At 46.2% G+C, this 26,468-nt stretch overlaps 1 protein-coding gene across 1 annotated transcript in view; it reads right to left on the bottom strand.

Annotated features, from left to right (window-relative positions):
- SND1 (staphylococcal nuclease and tudor domain containing 1) overlaps positions 1-26,468 on the bottom strand; it is a 425,897-nt gene that overhangs the window by 87,680 nt on the left and 311,749 nt on the right. Inside the window, exon 16 of the mRNA XM_030308365.2 lies at positions 10,595-10,704. Coding sequence (XP_030164225.1) covers positions 10,595-10,704 — 110 coding nt within the window. The remainder of the gene's footprint in view (positions 1-10,594; positions 10,705-26,468) is intronic.

The raw sequence follows: 26,468 nt of genomic DNA, 5'->3' as shown, positions 1-26,468 counted from the left end.
CCAGTGCAGAGCCTGATGCCAGGCTTGATCTCACGAATGGCAAGATCACAACCTGAGCTGAAATCAAGAGTTGGACACTTAACTGACTGAGCCAACCAGCCCCACCCTCCCCCCACCCAACCCCCGATGGTATTCAGACAATTTTTGAGAGCTTAGAACAAGAATGGCCAATAGGTATCGGTGCGAGTACCAAATCCACTCAACTGGTAGCAGCTCCTAGGATTTAAGCAGATTCTGAGCCCTGAGCCAGAGCAGCCCTGTGACCAGAAACATCTGCCATGGGTGCTAGACGGGGGGAGCATGTTTACGTGCCACTACTAGCTTAAATACATGGGACTGGAGTGTAAAGAGCACTGGAGAAGACTAACCTTTGTTCTTTGCTGATTCTAATATGAATGCTGTTCCCAACACACATGCCTGTGACCTGCCTATCTCCCTACTCTTCATATCGTGGTTTATCCACACACGCTGAAGTTCTAATCCTAGATTTTAGCTAAACTCCGAGAGAAGAATTTTCATTCATGATAAAAATGATGACAAGCTGTTGTTAACCAAGTATTTACTATTCACCAGGGCACCAGTGTTGGGAATTTCACATGTATACATTATTTCTACAATCACCCTACAGAGAAGGTACCTTTGTTGTAGGTGAGGCAGCTGGGTTAGCAGGACTGTTGAACAACCCAAGGGGCACCATTCTGTTGAATTCTATTATGCACTGAGATTGCCCTGGATTTAGAGAAGCTAAGGATCATGTCCAAGGTCATTCAGTAAACGGTGAGGTTGGAACAAGAACGCAGGTCTGATTCTGCACATGTTACTGACAAGAGTTTTTAAGTGACCAGAAAAGGAAAGATGTCCTTAAATGTTCTGCATATGGGTCTAAGAATGAACTTATCTTTCTTGAGTAAGTGACACATGTTGTTTAGACCAGGTTAGGGTATCTGCTGTTAATTCTCAAGCTTGTTCATAATCTTATTTCATGCACCACAGCATTTCCTAACAGACCATTGGTCACTTTCATTTTCAAAATCCATTTAAGTTCAGCTCACCAGAAACTGTCACAGGTGGAGTGGCAAGAGGGAAGTTCATCAATAAAGCCAGATTTGGAACACAGAAGATCTCGTCTAGTCCTTGGCAACAGACACAAGAGGTGGGCGTGCTAACGATAAGAAGAGGGCAGGGTTAAGGTCGGCTCATCCACTAGAACAGTCACCGCTGTGTCCTTGGAGGAGTCACACGTGAGACACCAGAGAGTTACTATTACCTGGAGAGCAAATGAAATGTACAATCTGCTTACTCCTTGCTCGCAGCTTTGACAGCCCAGCTATTGTATAGTAAGGGCTGTGTTCTAAAAAGATTATCAGTTGCATTATATAATTCCAAGGAGAAGATAATAACGTTCCGGCAGTGGGTGTGTCTGAGAACGGTTAGGACTGAAAAGGGAGACATGATGCCTGAAGATCCCCAAACATGCCAGCATGAAACCTCACATTCAAGTCCACGTGGGTGCTGGCCAATGTGTTGGGGTCCCATGTGAAGTTCTTCTGGAAACGGAGAGTGAGCAGGTCTGCATGAGGTCATCTTTAGTGTGGAAAGTAAATATGATCTGCTAGTCAGAAGACAGAATTATTTTCCAAATTAGGCTCCCAGAAGGAAATGGACAGACTTCATAAATAAGGGATTTCATCTGAAAAACAAAAATTTGGAGCTGTTCTTCTTCAGCCTTTGTTATTATACTAAGAATATTAGCTTCCTTTTTTTTCTTTTTTAAAGAGAACCCTTGCTAAAGCTCAAGAAGCAGTGAAAATTCAGGATGATTGAAGAGGTAAGACAAACCAGGAGTTATTACTAGGGGCATATGATACATCCAAATTAAAATAAATGGCACCCAGCTCTCCTAGCATAATCCACCTATGAGGAGTCCAGAAATCTCTTCCCTCCTGACAGAATTTTTCCATTTGTTCTGGGTCACAGGCTCTACATAGCTATACAGAAGGTAGACCAGGATGTGCCTGGCAATAGCTGTCATCCACAGGGATGGCTCATAAAGAATTTTATGTCAGATAGCCAGATAGTATTGAATACCATAGGTGGCAGGAGCTTAGTGAAGCTCGGTTTGAAGGATTTTCATGACCTTGTGTTTGTAATGATAATCTTGTAGCGAACCAATAAATATACTCTCCAGTGGCAATCAGTGCCCACTATACTCACTTCCAGGTTCAATTTAGATGAAGTTCAAAGTAAGTACTGGGGACCATTCTAGTGGAAAGATGTAAGAGGAAGTCATGTTTGAGCCTTTTACAAAATCTTTACTCTCAGAGTGATGGGGGTTAGAAGTAAAGTAAAGGTGCCTTGGCAATGACAAGGCACTTGCTTCTGGGGGAAACAGAGTCTGTCAGGTCTAAGGGCTATACTTCCTATTTCCTTTTACTGGTAAGAACAAATTGAACTGGCAGAGGAAACATCAAAATCTCTTAAGGAAGAGTATAGTAGTTAGTAAGGACCAATTCCCCGGGGAAAGGAAGAATCCCTCCACTGAAAAGGATTTTCTTCCCTGAGATGGAATTCTATCCTTGAGATGTTCCTACATGTCCCAAGGAGGCCAAATCTCTTGTGGCCCTAAATCTGACTCCATTTTGTTCTCTCCCCACTCCCAACAGCCAGGCTGGGATGTGAACACTGGTCTCGGGAGGGCAGTGAGGCCTGCAAACTTTGCCAGTCAGCCTGTATGACATAATTACAGGTAATAGGATCTTGGCCAAGCCAATGAAAAATTAGGCCCAGCAGCTATTTCAGAAGAATGGATGCAATTCTATGCTTGACTGGCTATGAAAGTTCTAAGCAGAAGAATAGGGAAACAGACAACAGCCCAGCTGAGCCAGCAGCTCTGCAGAGAGGAATCCCACCGGAGCCAGCACACTGCTGGCACCTATCAGCACATGCTGCTGAGCTAGCTTCGGAAGGCTACTGGTGACCGGCTACCCGACGGGTAGAAAAGCTGATAGGGGAGACCTAGCAGCCAGGGAAGGGAAAAACAGGGCAATGTGACAGGATCCCCCATTCTTCATTTTTCCCTCGTCTCTTCTCATTGTGATGCCATTTTCATTTAGGGGCTGGAATGGGAATCGAGGGCTTTCCTTCTAGGGCTTTTAGAAATACCTGGCAAGGGCCATGAGCCCAGAAATGAAGAGGCTGTAAGTGGGCAGGTAACAGCCTGGTATTCACATGGTGCTTACAGCATATCACCGAACAGGAATTTGTTGACTGGAACTTCAAAATAAACCCATCATCTCGCTTAATAGTTTGATCCACAAAAGCAAAGGATGGGAGATATACAGGGAGGGGAAGAGACGAGTAGCCTCCTGGGAGAATGATACAGGGGCACTAATGACTTCAATTTGAACACTGGACGTTTTTCAAAATACTCACACATCATTATCTCATTACCTTTAAGTATCCTGGTGGGACTGCCAGGGAGACCAAGGAATGTCAGGGTCCCCTCATAAGCAGAGTCAGGCTTGGCAATGCACTTTTTCAATGAGAAGCTCCTGAATTAGCAGCTATGTGTCCAGCCTTAATACTCAAGGCTTCCTCCCTGACCCACAAATGGTGACCTTAAGAGCTTTCCCAAAGAACTATAAAGGACAACATATATAATAGTTGACTTAATGAATCTATTAAGTACCTCTTGTACGCCAGGCAAAGTACAAAGAACACAAAGACAAAAGCATGGATCCTGTCCTTGAGAAGCTTAGAATCTAGTGTGGAGACTTAACACACAGGCAGATCCTTTCAACAACATCGGCCAGTGCAGGACAGATGTGTGCGCAGGATGCTGTGGGGACCAAAGGAAGGGCATCTCAGCCAGTCTGGGAGACCAAGGCAAAGCTTCCCAGAGAAGGTTTATCTTGAAGGACAGGTAGGTACGAACAAGAAATCAAAGAAGGAGGATGGTTGATCTACAGGGTGGGGAGCTTGGGTCTATCCAAAGAATGTGAGAGATGAAACGGGAAGGTGTGTACCGGGAACTGTGAGTACAGGAAGGTCAGTGAAACGAGTAGTGGTGACACATGGAGCTGGGGAGGTAATCAAGGCTATATGTCAACTAAGGAAATGAGACTTTATCCCAGAGGCAGTGGGGAAGCATAGATTTATAAGTGAGGGACTTACTTAGACCTGTGTTTTAAGAGAGATTAGAAATAGGAATATGGATTATATATGATCCAGCAGAAATGGAGCAAGATACACCAGAGAGGAATCATTATTTAAAAAAGGAAGGCCCGCAGAAGTCAAACAACAGACGACGCAGGATCAGGCAACCAAAAGCTGTAAAAACTGTGACAAGAAGAGAATAAATATTTTGGGAAGGTGTGGCCACAGCAAGTCCCTCAGATCCCTCTGGAGTCTTGTGAGCATCCAGAATCAGACTCAGTGGTTCTTTACTGAAGATGAACTCTTAGTTTAACTGCCGGACCTTTAGGGAAGCCCTTCATAAATTAATTAGCTTCAGATATTTGAGGGTTGAGAAATGATCCAATACTGCTAAAAGAATGACCACATTCTAATAGAAAAGTTGGCAAAATCTGGGGAAGAAAAAGCACCCGATTTGGAATGCAGACATTTGGGTGTTGGTATCTGCTCTACAACAAGCTCTGTGAATAGAGGCAGATCACTGTGCATGTCAGTTTCCTGAACTGGGAAACTGAGATAATATTTCTCATGTAGGTTTGCTTTGGGATTAAAATGAAACATTGCATGTGTAAGCACTTTTACACTAGAAAATACTATATAGGGGCGCCTGGGTGGCGCAGTCGGTTAAGCGTCCGACTTCAGCCAGGTCACGATCTCGCGGTCCGTGAGTTCGAGCCCCGCGTCGGGCTCTGGGCTGATGGCTCAGAGCCTGGAGCCTGTTTCCGATTCTGTGTCTCCCTCTCTCTCTGCCCCTCCCCTGTTCATGCTCTGTCTCTCTCTGTCCCAAAAATAAATAAATGTTGAAAAAAAAAAAAATTAAAAAAGAAAAAAAAAAGAAAATACTATATAAATGGAAAACCTGATCATTATTAAGACAGGAGGTCGTTACCTGAGCCCTCTTCAGAGAAAATAGCTTTAAACGGAAAACAAACTGAAAGAACACTGGTGGGTGATGAACCATTAAGAGTGTGTGGGGAGGGAAAAGTAAAGCCTTAGCTTCCAACAACCTGTAACACCTCACAGGGAAGAGAGCAGTTTAGAAAGGTGATCTTACTGCATTCCTTCTTCCCTGGGCAGTGGCAGACATCATCTAGAATAGGGTGTCCTTTGCAAGTAAGTGAAACGTTGGTAGACAGCTGGCTCACCTTCCCAGCAGGTGACTAGTCGTGGCTCAGTGAGAGTTACGGGACCCAGGGAGAGTCTGTGAGCAGTGTTTCACTGGCCTTACCTGCACCAGGTGTCCTTCGCCCTTCTGGGTTTCCCCGTGGCTTGAACTATCCTTAGTGCTTTGATCCAGAGATCTAACTTTGCTACTGTTCCCCCTCCTGTGTGTCTCCTGGCCAGGAAGGGACCCGCACTGACAGACGGGAACAGGAAGGGTGCGAGCATATACCACAGCACTGTGAGGGAAATGTGCAGAAACAGTTTCAATCAACGGGAAACTGCTTAGACCAATTATTATCTTTCTCAGACAAGATGCAGCACATTTGGCACTAAAAACAAAAAAACAAGAAATCATTTTCCTTTTATTCTAAGTTTTCTCTCCCAGACGCACATCTCTCCATAAATACGCACCAATATTCACTGCCAAGTCCACATTCCTCTGAAATGTAAATACATGTTCTTCGGACAGCACCAGTTGCTTGTGAGGCTTTTGTGCATCTTTGTTTACAAAAAAGCGGGGGGGGGGGGGAGTGGGAGAGAGGGGATCTAGGACTACGCCCTGGCCACTGCAAGCTGCAGCAGGAGCTCCCCAGGGGGGCATCCTCCCTTTCGATGCCAGCAGGAAGAAGGGAAATAGGTCAGGGAATCAGCCAGTTTTCGGCTCAGGCTGTCCAGCATGAGGACATTTTCCAGGCAGCAGCAAAGGGTAATTTCTGAGATCTCACGAGGACAAAGGGGTCACTGAGAAAGGTCTTGGAAATGATCACCAAACCTCTATACATCCCACATCCTGCCCCAGGGAAATGTACCTCTTATAGCCTGGAACCGTGAAGAGGGTTAACTTGTGGCACTGATCTCTTTTAATACCTCAGAGCCCCTTCTCTAAGAGCGCAGGTTTTCCTGACAGCGACCACGTTACTGTACAGGCAGCGGCTGGTCAGTGAGTGAATGCTGGCTAGCTGGCCTTCTGGCAAGGTGTGAAGAGATCCCAGATGACTATTTATTCACAGGAAGGGTCTCAAAGGGAAGACGAAGGCTTTGGATTGTGAGATCAGTGTTTTAGACAGGAATACCAAGGCAGGAAAGAACCACTTTCCCAGAACCACATGATACTTGGAGTGCAGAAACAGGAAATTGAAGCCAGGTATCCACCCATTCCCTAACGCTCTCTCTCACCACTACTTCTGGGAAGATGCTAGCGATGGGCACAATTCACCAGATCTTCCTGTCCTTGGCAGGGTGGCAGGGAATTGCCTGAAAGAGGCAGCTGTATGGGCGGGGGGGGGGGGGCACAAAGGGTATCACCAGCTCATGCCATGCAGTGGGACACAGCCCTCATATAGATCACAGTCACAACTACAGCAAGGGACACGATGACCTCACGTTGGGTGGCCCAGAAGTAGCCCAGCCTCAAAGGCAGGGGATGTTGAGAGTAAATTGTCATTTTCAGGCTACAACAAGCTAAAAAACCAACCAACTCAGCATACTCTGTACAGCAAGGGTCAGCACACTTCTTGTGCTAAAAAGACAGATAAGTAAATATTTAAGATTTTGTGAGCCACGTGGCCTCTGTCATAACTACTCAACTCTGCTATTAGAGTATGAGAGGAGCCACAGTGTGGCAATGTTTCAGTAAAACTTTATTCATGAAAACTGGCAGTGGGCCGACTTTGCCCACCCCTGCTATATACTAACTGAGTCAGGCTGAGGAAGAACTGTTGAGCTACCTGGATTTCCTCTAAGTGTGACGTGCTTTCAGAGTTCCTTGGCTGCTTTGGCCACAAAAAGTCCAGTAACATGCTGGTAGAAACTGCTCTTCTTCTTGCCCGGGAGCAAGAATGTCAGAACACCCAGACCACTGACCTGGAACAGTCCTCCCAGACTCCTAGCTCAGGGGAAGGAACAAAAGACAATGGGAACCAATGGCTAAGGAGAAGGAGCACGTAGAAAAATGGGAAAAAAAAAAAAGAAGAAATACAATGAAAGGTGACCGGAAAGATAGGAAGATGGAGCTGAGTGGTGGCCAGGAATGTCAGTAGCTCTGTGCTAACTGGTGTCACCGTAAAACACACTAAAGGAAAGCACAGCTATCGGGTGTCCAGATAATGGGGGCCATCTGAAATGTAGAGAAGAGACTCGTGTGAGACTCTGGCAAGCTCCACATGAGGCTATGGGACAGAAAGACTACAACTCTCTCTTCCCCCCAAACGGAGAGGCACGTAGCAATTTGTGCTCTGGCTGCCCAAAGTCAAGACAATGTATTTCATAAGCAGGGAGTCAGGCACCTGAACCTCAGCTTTCTGTCTGCTCCCTGGCAGGTGGGCTGACCTAGGGGCATGCCCGTTATAGTCTCTCCCCCACTACACGTCCTTCTCCAGTCAGTTTACAGGTTTATGCATGTGAGTCTAACTTGACGGACATGCCGTTGTGGGGGCCTGGGATGTGCTGTGAAATCATGAAATCTGTGTGTTTCTCCCTTCCTATTGGATTCTGCCAGTTTATAGTAACTGGGAAAACGAGGCAGAGGGTAGAGAGATCCCAGTCAAAACTAAGATAAGAAAAAGAAAAACATAAAGGGGAGGGATGGGGCAGGGTCAAGGACGATCACATCATCGCCAATACCTGATTACCTGACCAAGTCTGATTACCAAGGGGATTGGCACAAGGTACCAAAAGCCTGTCCAACCGCGGCCATCACAACAGCGGCTCGGCCCCCAAAGAGCACCTGGAGTGGAATGGGGTGCTGTGGAGGCTGCCCTGAAGGTAAGAGCTACGTGAGGTGAGAGGCTGTGAACGCACACTCAGGCATCCGTACAGCGGCACGGTGCTTCCTCCTCAGGGCGGGAGGGATCTCCGCATCCAGGAATGCCAATCCATCAGGCTTTCCTAGATCCAAGTGGGGTGGAAGGAAGAGGCAAAGAGACATGTGCCCAGGACAATGTATGGAATAAAAACACAGGTAAAAGCGACTTAGAACAAAACAAAAACCACTCTTCACTCCTACACTGTCAAGAAAACAGTTTACATGTATGATATGAAGGGAAATGCCCAGGGGAACAGGTTAAAACCGGTTCCTTTAGTTAAAACTTCAAGCTGTCCTGAGTTTAAGCCATACTCCTCTTCTCTCTGGAAAGACCTTTCAAAACAGTCAGGCCGGGCAATCATATAAGCAGCTAAGAAAATGCAGAGTTTCTTTATCAAGAGACTCCCGACTTAGGGCTCTGCAAAATTGGGGTGCTACAACCAAGAAAGCCATATAGCAAATCTGGATTAGACCAAGATCTGCAAACTCACACGCCAGGGGCATCAAAGAAGATGGGAGAAAATTTATCTTTTTTCAACAATCAAATACCAGCAAATGTACAGACAAAGGTAAGGTCACGATACTAAGAGAGTAAAAAAAGAGCTTTCGGCCCACTCACTCCACTTAGTGGCCAGTATTCTCTCTGACCCCTTGTGCTCTTTGGATGGCACCAGTGGGCCAGAAAATGGGATCAGAAGAAAAGTGGCTGGGGAAATGAGAGTTGAAAAAGAAAGGGAAAGAAACTTCAGGAGCCGTGAAACAACAGGGGAGGACAACGGTGACCAATGGGGAGGGCGACACAGAAATGTGGCGCAGCTAGGAAGTGACGAGGACGTTATTAACGAAAAGTCTCAGAGAACCCCACGAGGGCCTTTCCTCACTCCGTCCAAAGCACGACCACCGGATGTCTGTCGAGGCTACTTCTGTGATGACTTTAAGTCGCAGACCTTGGGTGGACCTGTTTTTCCCATCACAGAGCTGCTCTGTAGGTCATTCCCCAAAGGTCCACACAGAGGAAATTCCAAAATATTTGCCCCGTCTACCTAATTACTGTGCTCCAAATTGCAACAGCTTCTGATAGACAACTGGACTATTTGGATTTTTAAAATACTTTTCCTGCAGGGGCTTATCTTTAACCGACAAGAATTCAAACTACACTGGGCAGTTACAAAATAGAAGGGAAGGGGGAAGGCACTCTGCATGAGGATTCTTCTTCACAAACATGAATGCATCTCAGCACAAATAAACAGGGGTCAGTGTGAGACTGAGGAGGCATGAAGGGGTCCAGCACTCCTGCCCCTGCCCCACTATACATACGGCCAGCACAGCCTATGCAATGCCCAGGTTGTTGCAGTTCATTTTGGGAAATGGAACCCATCTATCTTGAACTAAGAATTCAGGATTCCTTTTGCCACCCACTTTCTTTCACAAAATGGAAAGGTAAGTGCTAAAAAAAATCCCCAAGAGGTGGCAACCAAAAGCAAATAGTGTCGTTCAGCCAGAAGTCAAAGAGGTGGTTTTCTACAGGTCCGGGCAGTCCCACACAGCATCCTGGGCTAGCCTGCTCTCTTGTGCCTCTAGTACCCAATATACTCACTGGCGATTCAAATCAAAATGAGAAACATCCCCAAGCCCACACGTCTGATCTCAAGGATCTACAAAGCCCCATGAGCGAGCTAACCTCTAGGACCCCATAATCTTTTAGCTCTTGCATATCATGATATTGCATGAAAGCTAACGGGACCCTATGGGTTTGATTGTAAAAGAAATGAGGACAAAGGCAGATCTGAAATCCTCAGCCTGAGCCCAGCACACTCCCCCACTGTTCCTTTCTTGTGCCCACCTAGCAGGATGAATGACTGCAATACTCCTGGAAAGAAGATGTATCAGTTGACTATGACTTGATAAAAATTAGCAGGTAGATGGACACCGCAGCAGCTGAGAAGCCTAACTCCTGCCTGCAAGAGCCAGGCCAACGGGCAGAAACAGAAATACAATTAAATTAAGTCAGAAAACCCGCTACATAAAATGCAATTACTCAAAGATACAAATAAATGTTCAAAGAAAATTGGCCCCTGACAGGGTTAGTCAAGCTCCTAAATCCAGCTGGAGGCAGGCAGCGCGGGCTGATTCGCCAAGGAGCAGGGCTACAGAGCCGTAAGCCCTCTGCCTCAGGATGCTGCCTAGGCCGGCTTGGTGTTCAGCACACAATCCCAGGACACCGGTGGCAGGGGGCTGTCTGGGGGTGGCTGGCCAATGACGCAGGGCTCAAGGAAGCAGGATGTGGGCAGACACAGAATGGATGGTGGATGAGGAAGGCCGAGCACCAGAAAAATGTCAGACTCATCTCTGACGTGGCAGGAAAGCACGAGACCAAGGGAGCCCCGTTTTCTCACCCCTCTTCACACAAGAAGCAACCGTAAGATGTCCCACCTCTCGCTGCAGCACCAGCTCCTTGGTGAAAAGTGTGGCTTCCTCACTGAAAGGCTCTCCCTCTTGCACCAAGCCTGGGAGGTTTCGGGCTCCTCTGGGGCATTCGATGCCTGTGTCAGGAGAAAAGGAGAATCTGTGATGAAAAGGGGCCTGGTCGGCCTAGTGTCCAGAAAGGATGGGACACCGCCCTGACACTTTCAACAGGGCAGGACTTAGATCAGAATGCCATCACATCAGAGATAAGTTGCTGTAGAGGGAAAACCCAACCATCACCAGGGCAGCGGTGATTAGAGGGGGCAGGGGAGGTGAGCTCCCGGTCATAGCATCTGAGAATCAGCAAGAGACCCGGGGAGTTCCAAACGACGTGTGGGGAGCACAGGCACACCCGGATGTGGGATGCACCCCCTTACAGTCCCAAGGTCTCACCGGCTTCACCATCGCTTATCTAAATGGCTCTCTCACCTAAATCATACTGCTATCCCCAGCTACTCTGCCTTCTGAGAGTCATTCCAGTGGACTCCTAGACGTTTTCTCTTTACTATCTGGCTTTCACGTCAAATTCACAAGTGTTAACGCGGTGTCATTTTTCTCTTCATAAGCTTCCCCTGCTGTCCTCTGGCTATATTCTGGACAATAGCACCGTCAGTTTTTCATTCAGAATGAGTAACAGAAAAAACAGAATACTGATGAAGTATTAGGTGTCTGGAACCAGACAGACCTGGATTCACATCCTAATTCTATCACGTATTCGCTTTGTGACCTTAGCCAAGCTGCTGAACCACTCAAAGCCTCAGTTGTTCTATTTGTAAAACTGGTAGAATAATGTATCTGCCTCACATGGTTGTTGTGTGAACTAGGAGAGATTATGTATGTAAAAACATGTAGTGGTACAATGCCTGGCCTATGGAGAAGTAGAATACATTTTAACTCTTATGGTTTTACCATTATTATTATTATTATTATTATCATATTATTATCATTACTATTTATAGCAATCACCACGCTCATAACCTCAGCTGTCTTTCACTCCATACCTAGCCTATAAGATCCCTGAGGATCCCATTCTTCACACTTCTTTATATCCAAAGATGGTCTTTTATACAACACAGGTGCTCACTAACCAACTCAGATTGCCTTTTCTTTCTCTCTTTGATTCAGTCATTCATTTTGCAACAGTGATCATCAGTGTTAGATCACTGACAGTGGTCATCAGTGATAGACCATGAGATACGTCACATTTAGATATCTGAGTTACTTACACAGTATTTCAAAAAAATTCGTACTGCAACTGTAATTGTGAGACAAAACGTTGAAGCAGGCTAGAGACACAATAAAAGGAAATGATCAAAATATGGGGGAGGATGCATCTATGCCCAGGTCTCTGAATCACTGCTGGTCTCTCCTGCTGCAATAAGGCAGAATTGGGAGGCGTTACCTCCCAAGGCATTTTCCAAATGGCCTTGGGTGCCGGTACAAGAGATTTGGCACAGGAGGCAAAGAAGCAAGGTGTCTAGGCAACTGCACACACTTGCCAGGAAGCCTTTGGGCAAAGGGGCCCCCACTGCTGGGACAGAACATGCGTCTCTTATGGACGAAGCCAGGTGGCGGCTCATGTTTCTGGCCACAGTACAGATTCAAGGTCATGAAGCTCAGAGGAAAGGGAATAGTTTATGCCTCGGGTTTTCAGAAGCTCAAGAACAGAGCTTTCCCTCCAAGCCTTGAGGCCTCACAAAAGGAATACATCACATCAAAGGAAACACCAGAGAGGGAGAGCAGCAGAAGGATAGCAACTGCAGCAGGACAACGGCTTGGGCTGGTGGCCAGGCCACTTGCCCAGCTGTGCAAGGATGGGACAGCTGAAGGCCCTACCCGAGCATCCCATGGGTGAGATCTCTAGGGCTGCCTCGTTCTGGGCACTTCAGTGCCAGGCTGTGTGGGAGAAGTGGAACTGATTTTTGGTAAAAGAGACCAATAAACTCAGAGCCAAAGAGCCTGAGACGTAACCCAGAAGGGAGAGATGGGGCTAGAGTAAAACTGAATGAAAGTCAGCCCATGGTTTCTACAGCATCAACAGCCAAAATCACTTTTCATTTTCTATCTGCAAATTAAGCAAGAACAGAATTGTCAGAGAGAGAAATAAACAATTCTATTGAACTTTCTGGCCACAGACCCATAGATAAGGCTTTGCTGCAGAACAGGAATAATGCTAAAATACATTTCCAGTATGCTTCTGACCCTTAGCAGCCATTTGGGTGAGGCTGAGCTGGGTGCTATTGGTGGGGTGGTTATGAACTGGGGACCAGAACCGGGAGGAGGCTGGGACACTTACTGGGTGGCAGGAATTGGGGGAAAGACTGCACGAAAAAGGCACAGAAGATTTCCTGGTCTCACTGTTTGAGCAGATGTACCTACTCTACTCTGATGTCACGACCTTGGTCTTCAGAAATCTCAAGAAATCTAGAGATCCCAGTAGTCCTCTCTGAATTCTGGGAGACCACCAAGTGATTAAATCCAGAAAACAAGATGGCTTAACAAGCCTTCAAGTCGAGCAGAAATGGAGTCAAAATGTCTTTCAGGAGAGAGAGACCCTTGGGCCCGTGGTGACCAAAACTCAGCCACTCCAAGCAGATTCAGAGGCAAAGAAGGGCCTTTCTCATCTGTTCCCCCAGCTGTCAGCAGCCTGGCTCCATCCAGTTCTTCAAGAGGAAGAAGCAGAAGTAGCTGGTCTCCCTACACCTTGTTAGGTGGGGAAAAAGTAAACACATCAGTGCACATTAATTCCCATCGGGCAGGTAGGTAAAAGAAAGGAGGGAACAGAAAAGTTGCCTGAGAACAAGAGTATTATCTCTGCTTTTATCATTGATTTCCTTTTCTTCTGGGCGTTCTCCTACTTCTCTCTGACTGGTCTCCTCTGAAGTAACCCCTTCTCAGTCAAAACTCGTCTCAGCTCGGTCACATCTCAGCTCAGGATGGACAGGGAGACATTGTATCTTAAAAACATATCCAATGGAAGTGGGAACCTAGGTATGAGAGCTAAGAGGAAAAGAGAGGTGTTAAATGAATATTTTACTGAGTACCTGCTATCTGTGAATAGACCTAAGGCCTGAAATCACTACGGCCTGAAAGCTACTAAGTGGTTATATGAACCCCGAACTGGCAGATGCTAAACTATCGAGACAAAGCCCAGTTTTGGAGTTCACTACCACTGTAACTAGAGAGCATTACAACCTGTCATGGAGACTAGGCAGGAGTCTGGGGCCTGGGGTCCTCCATTTCTTTCTTTTTTTTTTTTTGTTAATGTTTTTTAACGTTTATTCACTTTTGAGAGACAGAGAATGAACAGGGAAGGGGCAGAGAGAGGGAGACACAGAATCCGAAGCAGGCTCCAGGCTCTGAGCTGTCAGCACAGAGCCCGATGCGGGGCTCGAACTCACAAACCGCGAGATCATGACCCGAGCCGAAGTCGGATGCTCAACCGACTGAGCCACCCAGGTGCCCCTGATGTCCTCCATTTCTTGTTGAGCAGGTGAGCAGGGTCAGGAAGTCCAGGCACAGCTGGTGTCTGGACGTAAGGCAGAGGGGTGCTTGGCACTGGGGCTGCCATAGTAGGCGGCTTCCACACTCAGGGGCAGGGGAATTGCTAGATTTGGGGGGATGGAGGGGGTGGCTAGGAAGGATGTCACAACAGGGACTGAGAAGGGAGAGGCAGAATCTACTTCTGCTTGTAAAGAACTGTGCAGCTGAGTGTTTTCTAGCTTTTAATTTTATTAGGGCCCATATATACATTTACATATGGGTATATACACTTTTATATAACAAAGTTTCCACAAAACAATGGTCTTTCTGTTCTGTTTCATTAAAGAGAAAAAAATGATAGTTATGACATTGAATTAAGCCTCTAGTGGGTCAGGGCCCTCAGCAAGAGTTCAAAGGCTATGCTGAATGTTTATTTATCAGTTTCTGGACTTGCTTTTGTGTCCTAAGGGAAAAAGGAATAGGGCAAAAAATGTGCTATCCACCAACAGAGAGGAAACCAAACAAGTGTTATTCTAAACCCAGAAAGACAGCTGTTGCTGCTGAATACCAGGTAAAGACACGCTGTCAGCAGGAAGCGCTCTGCCTGGCCCTCTTTTCCTAAGAGCCTGGCCAATAAGTAAACCCCGTCCATGCTGCACCTTTATTCAAACAAAGATTGCATGACGGGGCTGGTGTACCTGGTGTTCCTCTGTTACCAATACGGTGGGGAGGGAGGGAAGGAAGGGAGGGGGGGAGAAGAAAAGAGAAAAAGGAAGGAAAAGGGAAAGAAAGAAAAGAAGGAAAAAGAATTAAAGAAAACAGATCAAGGGAAGGAAAGTCGGGTTCTCGGAAGGCAAACCCCGGGCTGCAGCCACTGAGCCACGCAGCAATGGAGAGCTCCCAAGACTGTACGTATGAAACGAGGTATCACTGGAGTTCCAGAACCTCTCCCCAGCCAGGTGAGAAAGTGCCCGTAATTCTGGATTGTGCATAGTACTGCTAATAGCTGCTTTTTCTGACAATGCACTGGTGCAGCGCTGCCTGCCTGCTGATAGGAACATATAAACTTTGCTGTGCTTCAAATGCCGCAGGTACAGGTTAACTGCCAAACTGACTCCTGACACTCACAAGTCATTCAAAAAACAAAAATATTTGGTTTAAAAAAAAAAAACACTAAGATATGAAAAAATTCCCAAACATTCTTACAACATTTTCTTTGCCGACAATGGGGTGTGCCAGAATGAAGAAAGATACTGTACCCTGTGGGGCTTTTTGGCTGATGTCCGTGAAGGACAGATAAGACACACACCCTTCTTATCCATATGGCTCCTTGACCTCTTTTAAGCCCCACAGATCTATCTGACTATAGCTAAAAACCCATTATTTTTCATATCTTTTTTAAGCTTTCTGGGATATGATGGTTGCCCAAGACTATTTAAAATAAAAAAGAGGATGTGCCTGATTTTGTATGGTTTAGGAAGATAAAATGCATCACTAGCTATGAGCATACCATGGTTCTGGTTTCTGCTCTGCCAGTGACGAAGTATGAAACCTTTTGGGGCCTCATGGTCTCTATGACATAAAGGAGCTCTGAGGTCTCCCCTGGCGATGAAATCCCGCAATTTTGACTGAGCCCTTCGGAGATTCCTCACCCGAGACTTGACTTCTGGAGTTCAGGATGCCCCCTTTCAAATGTAAAATGCCGGGCTATAGAGCATTCTATTAAAAAGAAATTATACATTCAGAGACATTGACTAACTAGGTCAATTAACACAAACACTTTGGTCAGTCAGCTTTGGAACAAGAAGTACAAATTCTTGTTAGTGATACAATAATGGCTATATAAGAGATTCTATTGATGGCTATGAGAGTCATGTATCGCTCTGAATATTTAACATTGTAGGTGAGTTTTATGACAATTAAGCCTCTGGGCTCAAAGTGTGTTTGCTTTTACCTTTATTGGGAGCTAAAGGGAAGTGTGTGGCAATCTGCCTTGGCTAGAAGTGACAGCTTCCCAATGGCACTTTGTCCAGCAAACAAGAGACCAGGGATTAGCTAAAGGAAACAAAACTCTAGAGGAAACAATAACCAATTGGAAGGATTAGTCAACGGTGCTCACTTCCCGTCCAGTGTGCTCACTGCTGTGCCGGACGTTACTGAAGGAGGGCTCCAGAGGCATGAAGACATACTCTTTCCCGTCCGCCTATTTACGATACTTAAAAACGCCATAGTTCACTCAGCAGATGGTCCCTCCTTCCATTTCACAAATACGTATCAGTGCCTGCGCTGGGCTAGGCACTGTGCTGGAAGCGGAGGGCTCAATGATGAAAAAGACAGACTTTGGGCCAATCACGCTTGATTACCAGCATGAAAACATTGTATTTGTCTATCATCGTGCAAGGTATGTTACTGGTGACTGAATTTCCTATTAAACCTACCAGGCTACATACTGTTAAGAAACAACATGTGGTAACTGGACTGTGCTAGGCAGACACATATGTGTCTGGGAGACTGTTGGTAGAATGTGCTGGACAAGCTGATCGCGGGGCTCACCATGTCAAGTCCCTTGCTAAGGCATCAGGCAACTACGTTTCCTAGCCCTTGTTCCGGGCGTCTGTCCCCTCCCCTCACTGCAAATTGGGGATGGAGGTCAGAGCTGAGAGTGGGGGACTGACAGGGGGCTGGGGGGAGAAAAGAGTTGCTGCTGTACACGATTCAGGGGTGGCCAATCTACAGTCAGGTTGGCAGAGGAGAAAAGGCTCTGTCCAAACAGAAATGGGAGCTATAGGTGAGCCAATAAGATTCTCTTTCTGGAATTTGAATCCAGCAGTGTGCACGACACAGGCCCATCAGGAGCCAGAGGAAGGAGGCGATCTATGCAGAGGGGACACTGGAGCACTACCACTGGAGAGCTACTGTTGAGTGCCTGGGGCAACCTCACACCCACAGTCACCTTCCAGATTCCAGGATCTGACAGGATCCTGGGCCTTAGCTTACATCCCGTTAGATTTTCACAGATATTCCCAGAAATCTGCTCTCCCTTTACTGCAACCATGAGCAAGCCTACGTGAGAACCTGGTATTGGTAACCCGAATAAAACTAAAACTAAATCGCTTCTTAGACTGGGTACTGTTGTCATTCAGATTTTATTCTTTCCCGCATCCAATACACCAGCTATAGCACACAGTGGCACTGGAGATCCTCAGCAAATGTTGACTAAATGAATATTAGTGAAAACACTCCTGAAAAAAAAAGTAAATACACAGAAAAGGAAATGGCTAATGAACTGGCAGGGTTAATGTAGACATTATACAAATACCAGGAGAAGGGCCGAAGGAATCCCTGACTGCATACATCCCACTTTCCCAAGGTTACATAACACTTGGAGGAAAAAAGGCAAGCACAGCTACACGCATCTACCCTGCTGGTCTTTGGATTGGCACACTTGGGACGCAGCTGAAACAGAGGAGGAGGTCAGCGCGGACCGGCAATGCCAGCGAGACTTGAGGACGGGGCACCGCAAAGATGTTCAGTTTCCGATACAACAAAGGAGGGAAACATCCCCACTGATAACCCCACGTTCAGCCGGAGGAAGCTCTGTGGCCACATGGAAATACAGAAAACTGGAGCACATTTCAAGGGAGCAGTGGAAAATGACTCAGGGCCGGGGAGGCCTGCCTTTAAAGGGAAGATAAAAGGTGCTAAATCTGTACAGTTCAGCTAAGTGGTGACTAAGAGGGTGACAGGATAACAATCTGCAAATATTTGAAAGGTGTAAACACGAGAAAGGAGGGAAAATGCTTAGTTTGAGGACGGGGGGTGTAATTATTAGGAGAAAGAGAAATCTGGACAAAATATCAGAAAAACCAAGCGTGGGGATGACTAGTGGGTTATAAATAAGTTTCCCAATTGAAATGGAAATGCTGTTATTTGACCCTGAAACTGAAATGTGGCTACTAAACCCATCCTTCTACTTATGAGAAAGCAGCCCAGCCCAGGGAACTGTTACTTTATTTTGTATATTTTGGGAATGATTTCTTGAATAATATTCAAATTTAAATATCTCTGCTTTAAATGCTGCTCCCTGAAATTAAAATTTTTTTCAATGTTTATTTTTGAGAGAGAGAGAGAGAGAGCGAGCGAGCAGGGGAGGGGCAGAGAGCAAGGGAGACACAGAATCTGAAGCAGCTCCAGGCTCTGAGCTGTCAGCATAGAGCATGATGTGGGCCTCGAACCCATGAACTCTGAGATCATGACCCGAGCCAAAGGTGGATGTTCAACCGACTGAGCCACCCAGGCACCCCTCCCTGAAATTCCAACACATTTTCTTTTGTTGATCAAACCTGATAAAATGGTTGTCCTGGTGGGACTTTCAGAACAAAAACTGGCTTTATCTGCTAGTATGTGCCACCTGCCTGGCTGACAGCTTAAGTGGAGCTGAGTACAGAGCCAGGTGACAGACAGGTGGGAAAGGGACAGAAGACTACACTATCTCATCTAGCAGGACACCTTCATCCTTCACCTTTAAGACCCTAGGTAAGAATGCTGTAAAAGTTTCCCAGATGGAAACTGTAGACACGTCTCCCTTTTTAAATACACAGTCCCCTGGAGTAAACGTCAAGGACAAGACAAGGCACAGAAAGAACACCAAAATAAGCTTCCTGTCACACTGACTGCACTCCAATACCTTTGCCTGAGTTCCTGCTGCTGCAGCTAGCCAATTTATAATTCACAGACTCTCAGTAGAGATTTTTACCCCCGGATTCAATTAGTTCCATTTCTATACTTTGCCCTGCCAGCCTTCCCCACCCCCACCAAAAACCAAAACACAAATTAAAAAACCTCACTATGTACAGAGAATAAGGCTCCTTATATAGCCTGAGAAAAGGAACACTTAACTATGTTCAAGTCAATTTCAAAACCAAACCAAACCAAACCAAACCAAACCAAACCAAACCAAACCAAACCAAACCAAATATTCTTTGGTGTTAACAAAGTTTAGACAGCTGTTTCTTCCCTAAGCATCACGAACAAAATCCGGAACTCTCACACCAATGGCACAAAATGCTGAGGCAGACAGGCCATCTGCCTAATTTTAAGGAACGTGGTTATCACCTGCATATACGTATAAAACCAAATTAGCACACCACATTGTTAGTTCTCAGAAATGTAACACATCTCATGCACCAGAAGCTTATCTGAGTTCTCTCTCATAAGGTTTAAATCAGAATTAATTTGGAGACCTCAAACTGCAAATGCTGTCCATGAATCAGTTAACAACTGAGAACTGCAAACCATCCCATTAGGGCCAGCTGGTCCTCCATTTCCTAAAATGGCCCCAAAGCAAGGCAAATCGTAGACCAGTTCCTAAGAGTTAGTTCTACATGATAGGAGGCCTCGATTTGTATTGAAAGGGTCAGAAATAAAACAAGGATTTTGTATTGTCTCAAATTCTTTCTTCTCTCCCTTGTTCTCTAAACTGCCATGTTATTACCTCCGGGGAGGCAGCATCTTGTGGGCCAATTTTGGAATATGTCACTGCTAAAGCTCTTTCAGTGATCAGAATAAAGGGATAAAAGAAGAATGAAGGGATCCTAATTAAAGAGATCCAACTCCTCAGGTAATTGTAGTCAGGGACTCAGAACCGGGTAAGAGCTGAGACTGAAGCTGTTTTTAGTTCATAATTCCGACTGTTAAGGTAGACTTTTATTGGGCTGTTCTGATTTGGTAATGTTTGATGCATTTGTTGAAAGACGAGAAACTGAAGTTAATTGGGAAGAGAAGCAATATGACCCAGTCTTCATAAGGCGATGGGAACTGCGACTTCCTTTGAAGAAAGGAAGGGGGTGAAGGAGAGGCACCTGCAGAAAAGAGGTACAGTAGTCTCCCCACCACCTGGTTCCACTTTCTGTGGTTCCAGTTACCCGTGGTCCAATGCAGCCCAGAAGCAGCTGACCCCACTTCTGCGGTACTGTCAGGTCACCAGTAGCCTAACGTTACGTCACAGTGCCTGCATCATTCACCCTAATTCATCTTACCGTGTAGGCATTTTATCATCTCGCATCATCACAAGTGTGAGTATAGTACAATAAGGTATTCTGAGACCATATGCACATAACTTTTATTATAGAATATTGTTATAATTGTTCTATTTTATTGCTGTTGTAAATCTCCTACTGTGCCTAATTTACATACTAAAGTTTACCATAGATATGTATGTAAAGGGAAAAAAACAAAGTATATATAGAGTTTGGTTCGACCAGCGTTTTTCAAGCATCCACTGGGGGTTGTGGAACAATTCCTCTGTGGATAAAGAGGGACTATTGTACAGTGCTTGGCTTTAAACGTGCCTTAAATTTCTCTGATACAAGTCATGGGTATGATACCACAAGGACAGGGCTGACTTCTGAGGTCTCATCTCTAGCTGTTGTTAGCCTGTTAATGGTGGATCCCCACTCAACGATTATTTGAGGTATAGTAAATGCCGGTTCTCTGTGTATACCCAGCATCTGGAATAGAGTAGATACTCAATAACTGTTTTGCTAAATGAATGCCAAACAGGTTAAACCTAACAGAAATTAGATGCCACAAACCTGTTATAACAATGTCCTATGCAGAACACTTGGTGAGTTCATAAGGAAATCGAATATCATTTCTAGGATTTTAAGGCGAATGAGTGTTAAATGCTAAACCACTGCCCACTTCCAAGGAGGAGACAAGGAACAGGTGGTTTAGAGGCCTTCTATTGGATTTCTGGTGCTCAGTCCATGGTGAACTGGCTTCACCAAGCTTTATTTATCATTAAGGTTAGACACCAAAGAACTACTTCCAAAAGGAAAAAAAAAATTTTCAGACGGAGCTCGTGCAGTAGATAACAATTTGGCCAGCATCAGAATAACCTTTCAGAATTCTTCCCGTTGCAGAGCAGGATCTGAAAACAATGATTTTTAAAGGGAGGAAGAACTCTCACTGGTTAACAAGGCCTTTCCCTCCCCGGGGCATCCCAAGAGCATGGCTGTCAGCAATCTAGCCAGGCTGTCTCTGGGGGTGTTTGGAAAGGGGGGGGGGCAGGTTGGAGATGGCAGGCTGTCTGCTTCCCAATACACATATTTGTTTTGGGTTTGCTATAAGCAGTAGCTGCAATAATATTGCCATCAACTCAGAAAGCAATGAAACAAGCGGGCATAGGAAAGCACTGTGCCGACCCCCAACTGTCCCCTTGAGTTTCTCATCAGTATCCATATCAACACAACAGCCTCATATGGACATTACAAAGAAAAAACACTGGAGGTCAAAAGCAAGGGCCACGATGGTCTTTCCGATGACAAGAAATCAACATGGCTCAAGCTTTTATGTAACACCGTGGCACCATGGAGACAGCACCCAATGAGCATAAACCCCATGTCTGAGCAACGAGGAGGAGTTGGTTTCTATGAGAACCTCAACTTTTGCTTTTTCTGACTTATTTTAAACATGTATCTTTATCTTTGAATCAAATAAAACTTAGATGTATTTTTTCCCCCTTTCATTTTTGGCACTGAGGAATTCTAATCTTGGTCTCTTAAATTCCATGTTAATACCTAAAGAAGAGAATTTGAATGTACTGTCCAGGCTGATAGAGAATAGCTACAGGGTGGGGAGAAAGCCACAGGAAATACCCACGTGGATCTTGCAAGTACAAGCTTCCAGAAGGTATCCTGACACACACCTGGCAGCCAAATGTAAAAGCTACTTACTTGAATAAATTTAGAGTGACTTTCTAAACCAAGTTGTGTTGTGTTATTTGAACAAAATGCTTCTGAGAATGTGTGGAGTGTGCTTCCAAACTATTGCCCTTCTTGAGCCTTCACTCACAGAAAATTGTTCTGAGCTTCTCCTCCTGAGACAAGTGAAATCCAAATGTCTAGAGGTTAGTATACTCAGCTAGCAGAACTGGAGAAAAAGAAATCAGCTAGTGTCAGGAATACTAAGACCCCCAGACCAATGAGAATGAATAAAACTCTTGAGAGCAGAGAATCTCTAAGAGCCCTTTACCTTACTGAGGTAAGGTAAAAATAAATAAAAAGAAGCAAAAAGGAAAAGGAATTCTGAAAGATCAAGATTCTTCAAGAGCACAGGCTGATCCTGACATACAAATACATTCTATCCAGAAAAGTATCTTAAATTCCAGGCTGTGGGTGAAGAATGGTTTTTGTTGTTGTTGTTGTTGTTTTTGGTTAGTATAACATAAAAGAGGTCAGCAGACAACTTCCTGTAGACTAAATCCAGCCCGCTGCCTACTTTTGTACAACTCATGAGCTTAAGAATGGTTTTTACATTTTTTGAATGGTTAAAAAAAAATTGTGACATGTGAAAATTACATGAAATTTAAATTTCAGTCTCCATAAATGAAATTTTACTGGAACATGGCCACGCTCATTTGTTGTCTATGGCTTCTTTCATGGTACAACAGTGAGTTGAATATTTGTGAGAGAGACTATCTGGCCCAGAAAGCCTAAAACATTTACTACATGGCCCTTTATGGAGAAAGTCTGCCAATTCCTGCTTAAAGGGAAGCTGTATGCTGGTTAAAAGAAAATCTACCCAATGCAGAGATCAACTTCCCAGGACTAGAACATCAGTGTAGATGACAGGGAAAGAATACCCTAAGTAATAAAAACAATACCTAACAAAGCCTACGGTCATGCAACAGAGAAGGCAAAAGGAAAGGAAACGTGGTTCAAAGGAGAGTGGCTGAGGCAGGTGGCATTAACCACAGGTGTAGGCCCTCAATCTTCCTTTCCTGCACCTCATTCTAGGAATGCCCCACTCCTGTACGTGAGATCTTTCCTCTTTATTCCCACTCTCCTCCCCCAGACTCAGATTTCCCCATTCAAAACATACACCCCATAAGCACAAAACTTGAAATTTCCAGACTTGCCATTCTTTGTTCCTTCCCACAATGGCTTCTCTCTCCACTCGCTGACAATATACTTGCACTATTACACTCCTTGTACAGAAAGCCTTTGCTCCTATGATTTTGTACTCAGACTTTATCTTTCTACTAAAACTACTTGGAAAAGTAACCTCCTCACTCACAAATCTGATAATCTCTTCTCGGTGGGAGCCCTACTAGATCTCTACATGGCATTCAACACCGTGCAATGGTCCTGTAGTGCAACTCTTTCCTGGCTTTGCTTCTCTCGACTGGTGTCCTAGCTCTCTGGGCTGCCTGTCTTGTCTTCTGCTGTCCCTTCTTTTTATGCTCTGCACTGTCTCTTGGAAGGCCCATCTATTTTCATGTTCTCCATCACTGTGATCCTGCAGAACCCACAAATTATCCTCTAAGCCACAGACCCAATCCCAAATGTTTCACAGACATGTTCCCTGGGAGGGTCCTGCCAATATCTGGCATTCAGCATGTCTAAAACCAAACTCCTCTTCCTCTTCTCCCCTTGTCCCCTTCTGGTTTTGTTACTATTGTCCTCCTGTTCTAAAAACCTCACCTATCTTAGATTTGTCCCTACTTTCACCATATAACTCAGCAACTGCTACCTCCTGGCAATTCCATGAACTTCACCTCCAAGGTTGTTGTTCAGTCCAAGGAACCTTCTCGATCGTCAATGTAACTCTGCTCGTTCAGGCTCCTGTCACTTCCAGGCAAGAATCTTCTGATCTGTCTGCCTGCTTTCCATTTTGCCCTACACAGACTCTTCCTACACATAGCTAGCAAATCACTCTTCCTAAAGCATAATATGCTGCTCAGAACTCTGCCAGTGGCTTCCTGTAGTTTATTATAAAATCAGAACTCCACAATCTTGACATTCCAGGCCTTCTAAAATCTGGCCCAATTCCCTGGGACCACGGAAAACATCCATGACCCACTCAACAGCCCCTCAAATATGTGAAGACAATACCTCTAGTTCCTCTGTCTTATTTCCTCCAGGCTAAACACTGCAAGGTCCTCACAAGACACGGGTTTTGATTTCCCACCCTTCTACTCGCTTCCCTCTTTTAATCCAGGTAATATTAAGGGTGTTGTCAAACAGGAAATGTCTTTCTAGTTGACTTAATTAAAATTTTGACGGGGTGTTGGGGCACGTGCGGTGGGGATGTCTCTTCTTACACGCTCTCGAGAGCCACCTTTGGAGTGTGACCTCTGCCTTTGTGGGATTGACTGGGGAGGGGCGTGGACAGCCCACGTACCAGCCCTGCCTCCCCGAGAGCAGGCAGGGGTGGACTTTTGCTCCGGGCAGGATGCTGCAGCAGTGCCGACAGCTCCACTGGTGCCGGAGGAATCCCTGGGCTGAGGGAGAAGGGAAGCCCTCGAGGGACCGTGTGGGAGAGGTGGAGCCTGGCCCGTGGAAGGCCGCCTGCCGCCACGGCCTCCATTCCAGCCCATTGCCATTCTCTGTCTCTCAGCAGCAGCCCCAGGCGCTGTGGAGACCCTGGTGGTATTGTGACAAGCAGTCTATTCATTTCCTTCTCTCATTCACCGGGCTCTCGGGGATAAAAAGGAACAGCAGATCCAAACCACTGCCTAGAATCCACTTTGCCGAATTCAGGGAGAGTGTCCTACTGAAGTGATTATTTTCCCTGTTTGGGAGACCCAAGGGAAAGAACAGGATTTCTGCATCCTTTACTTCCCACTGATGCGACGCTGCAGAAATGACTCTTTCGGTCATCACCGTGGCCAGTGGGACGGTGAACGCACGACTTGCATTTAACTGAGGCTTTTCAGCTCCCGTCTCAGTGTGGCAACAGGACACCAAAGCACCAGGATTTGAACTGGGATGCTGGATGCAAAGCTTCAGTTGAAAAGCGGGCGAGAAGGGAGGGCAGCGAGAGGGAAAACCAGGTACCCGACAGACAAGCTTCCTGATCTGTTGCAGCCGAATGGGAGATAGTAACCTGCCTCATCAGGCTGTGCCCGTCTTCAAGGGAGAAGAGAGCTGCCGTGGTGTGCTGCTTACTGCACAACTGAAGGGCCGCACAGGTCCCTGGACGAGAAGCTTGCCAAACGTCGTGATTGGCAGTAAGGGCGTGACAGGTGAGGAAGGCGGGGTCGAGTGTTGAGGGAGGGACGGGGCGCTAAACTTCCCGAACACTGCTGGCAGTCAAGCACATTGCCCGATGGTGACTCCCAGTGCCGCCACAACCCAGGGCGTGCGTGTCTGTGCCGTGTGTGCGCACTCGCGTGTGCTCACTGGCTCACGGAAAGAGGGCGGGGGTGGGGCCAGAAAGGGGGAGAGGAGGAAGGCAGACTGAGGGGGTAGCAGTGAAGAAACAGCAGGGGCCGTCTCCGAGGGCTGAGCGCACGTGTCCGAGCCTATGGCAGGAGAGAGCATCTGTTGTGACGGGGCTCAGATCAGAAACTGGTCTTTGTGGGGAGAAGGACACTGGGGCTGCACCCACCAACGGGCACACGTACACTCAGGGGGAGTGTCTTCTGTGGCAGAGCCCAGAGACAGGAATGGGTGGAGCCCTCGGCACAGCGCACAGGAGAATGCAGTTTCATTCCCAGGAATAAGGAGAGAGGAGCCCCCCTTCCGCCTCATGGTCTGCACGTCTCATCCAAAGCGCTAGGCTGCTTGCCAGCTCCCTTTCACCAACCTGAAAACTTCACCAGGTGCTGGCTTATTCGTGCCTCCTCACTTGTTTCTTGTTCCTCTCCACCACACCCCAGCCCCATTCCCCGCCAGGCTGGTCTCGTCCAGCATCACAAGAGGAAGGAGACGCCATCAGCTGAAGTCTTATGGTTACTGGCTCCTTGGGGGAGCGGATCTCTTCTTTCCCGCCCCCACCCCCGCCCCAGCTGCAAGTAGCGCTCCCCTCCACATCTTCCCATTGTGCCCAGTGCTGGGGTAGATCGGGCTTGCGGTGAGGTACCTAAATCAAAAGAAATATGTCAAGGTGCACGTCTTTGTAGAGAATTTTGTGGACTCTGGGAAGCTGTATACTTTGTGATCACCACTTATGTAACTATACTTTTTCGTTTCCATAGTTTTTGTCATTAAAGTAATTGTATGTCTTCTAAAAATATAAAACAGAGTGGACAGTTATGGATAGGGTTCTTTCTTTCTGGGGACTCTCTGCGGTCTAGCAAGGGCCTAGATGTCCTCCAGCCCAAATGGATCCCACTGGGTCAGAAGGCAATTAGATTTCCCAGTGCAAGGAATTCTTTGGCTCTACAACTGTGGATGCAGTGGGGGAAAGAAGGCCCTTTCCATCTCAGATAGCCATCCTAGGGAGACACCAGCTCCTGAATGGCAAAGAGGACAGTTGTCAATAAAAGGGTGGGGAGCGATGAGGCAAATTTCACAGAATAGGCAAGAGAAAAAAACAGGTAAGTGTTTCATATGGAGGCTGTCACTAAGCT

This window comes from Lynx canadensis, chromosome A2 (genome assembly GCF_007474595.2).
Source record: "Lynx canadensis isolate LIC74 chromosome A2, mLynCan4.pri.v2, whole genome shotgun sequence".
In the NCBI taxonomy this organism is placed as follows: domain Eukaryota; kingdom Metazoa; phylum Chordata; class Mammalia; order Carnivora; family Felidae; genus Lynx; species Lynx canadensis.
This window is presented reverse-complemented; position numbering and strand designations above follow the sequence as displayed.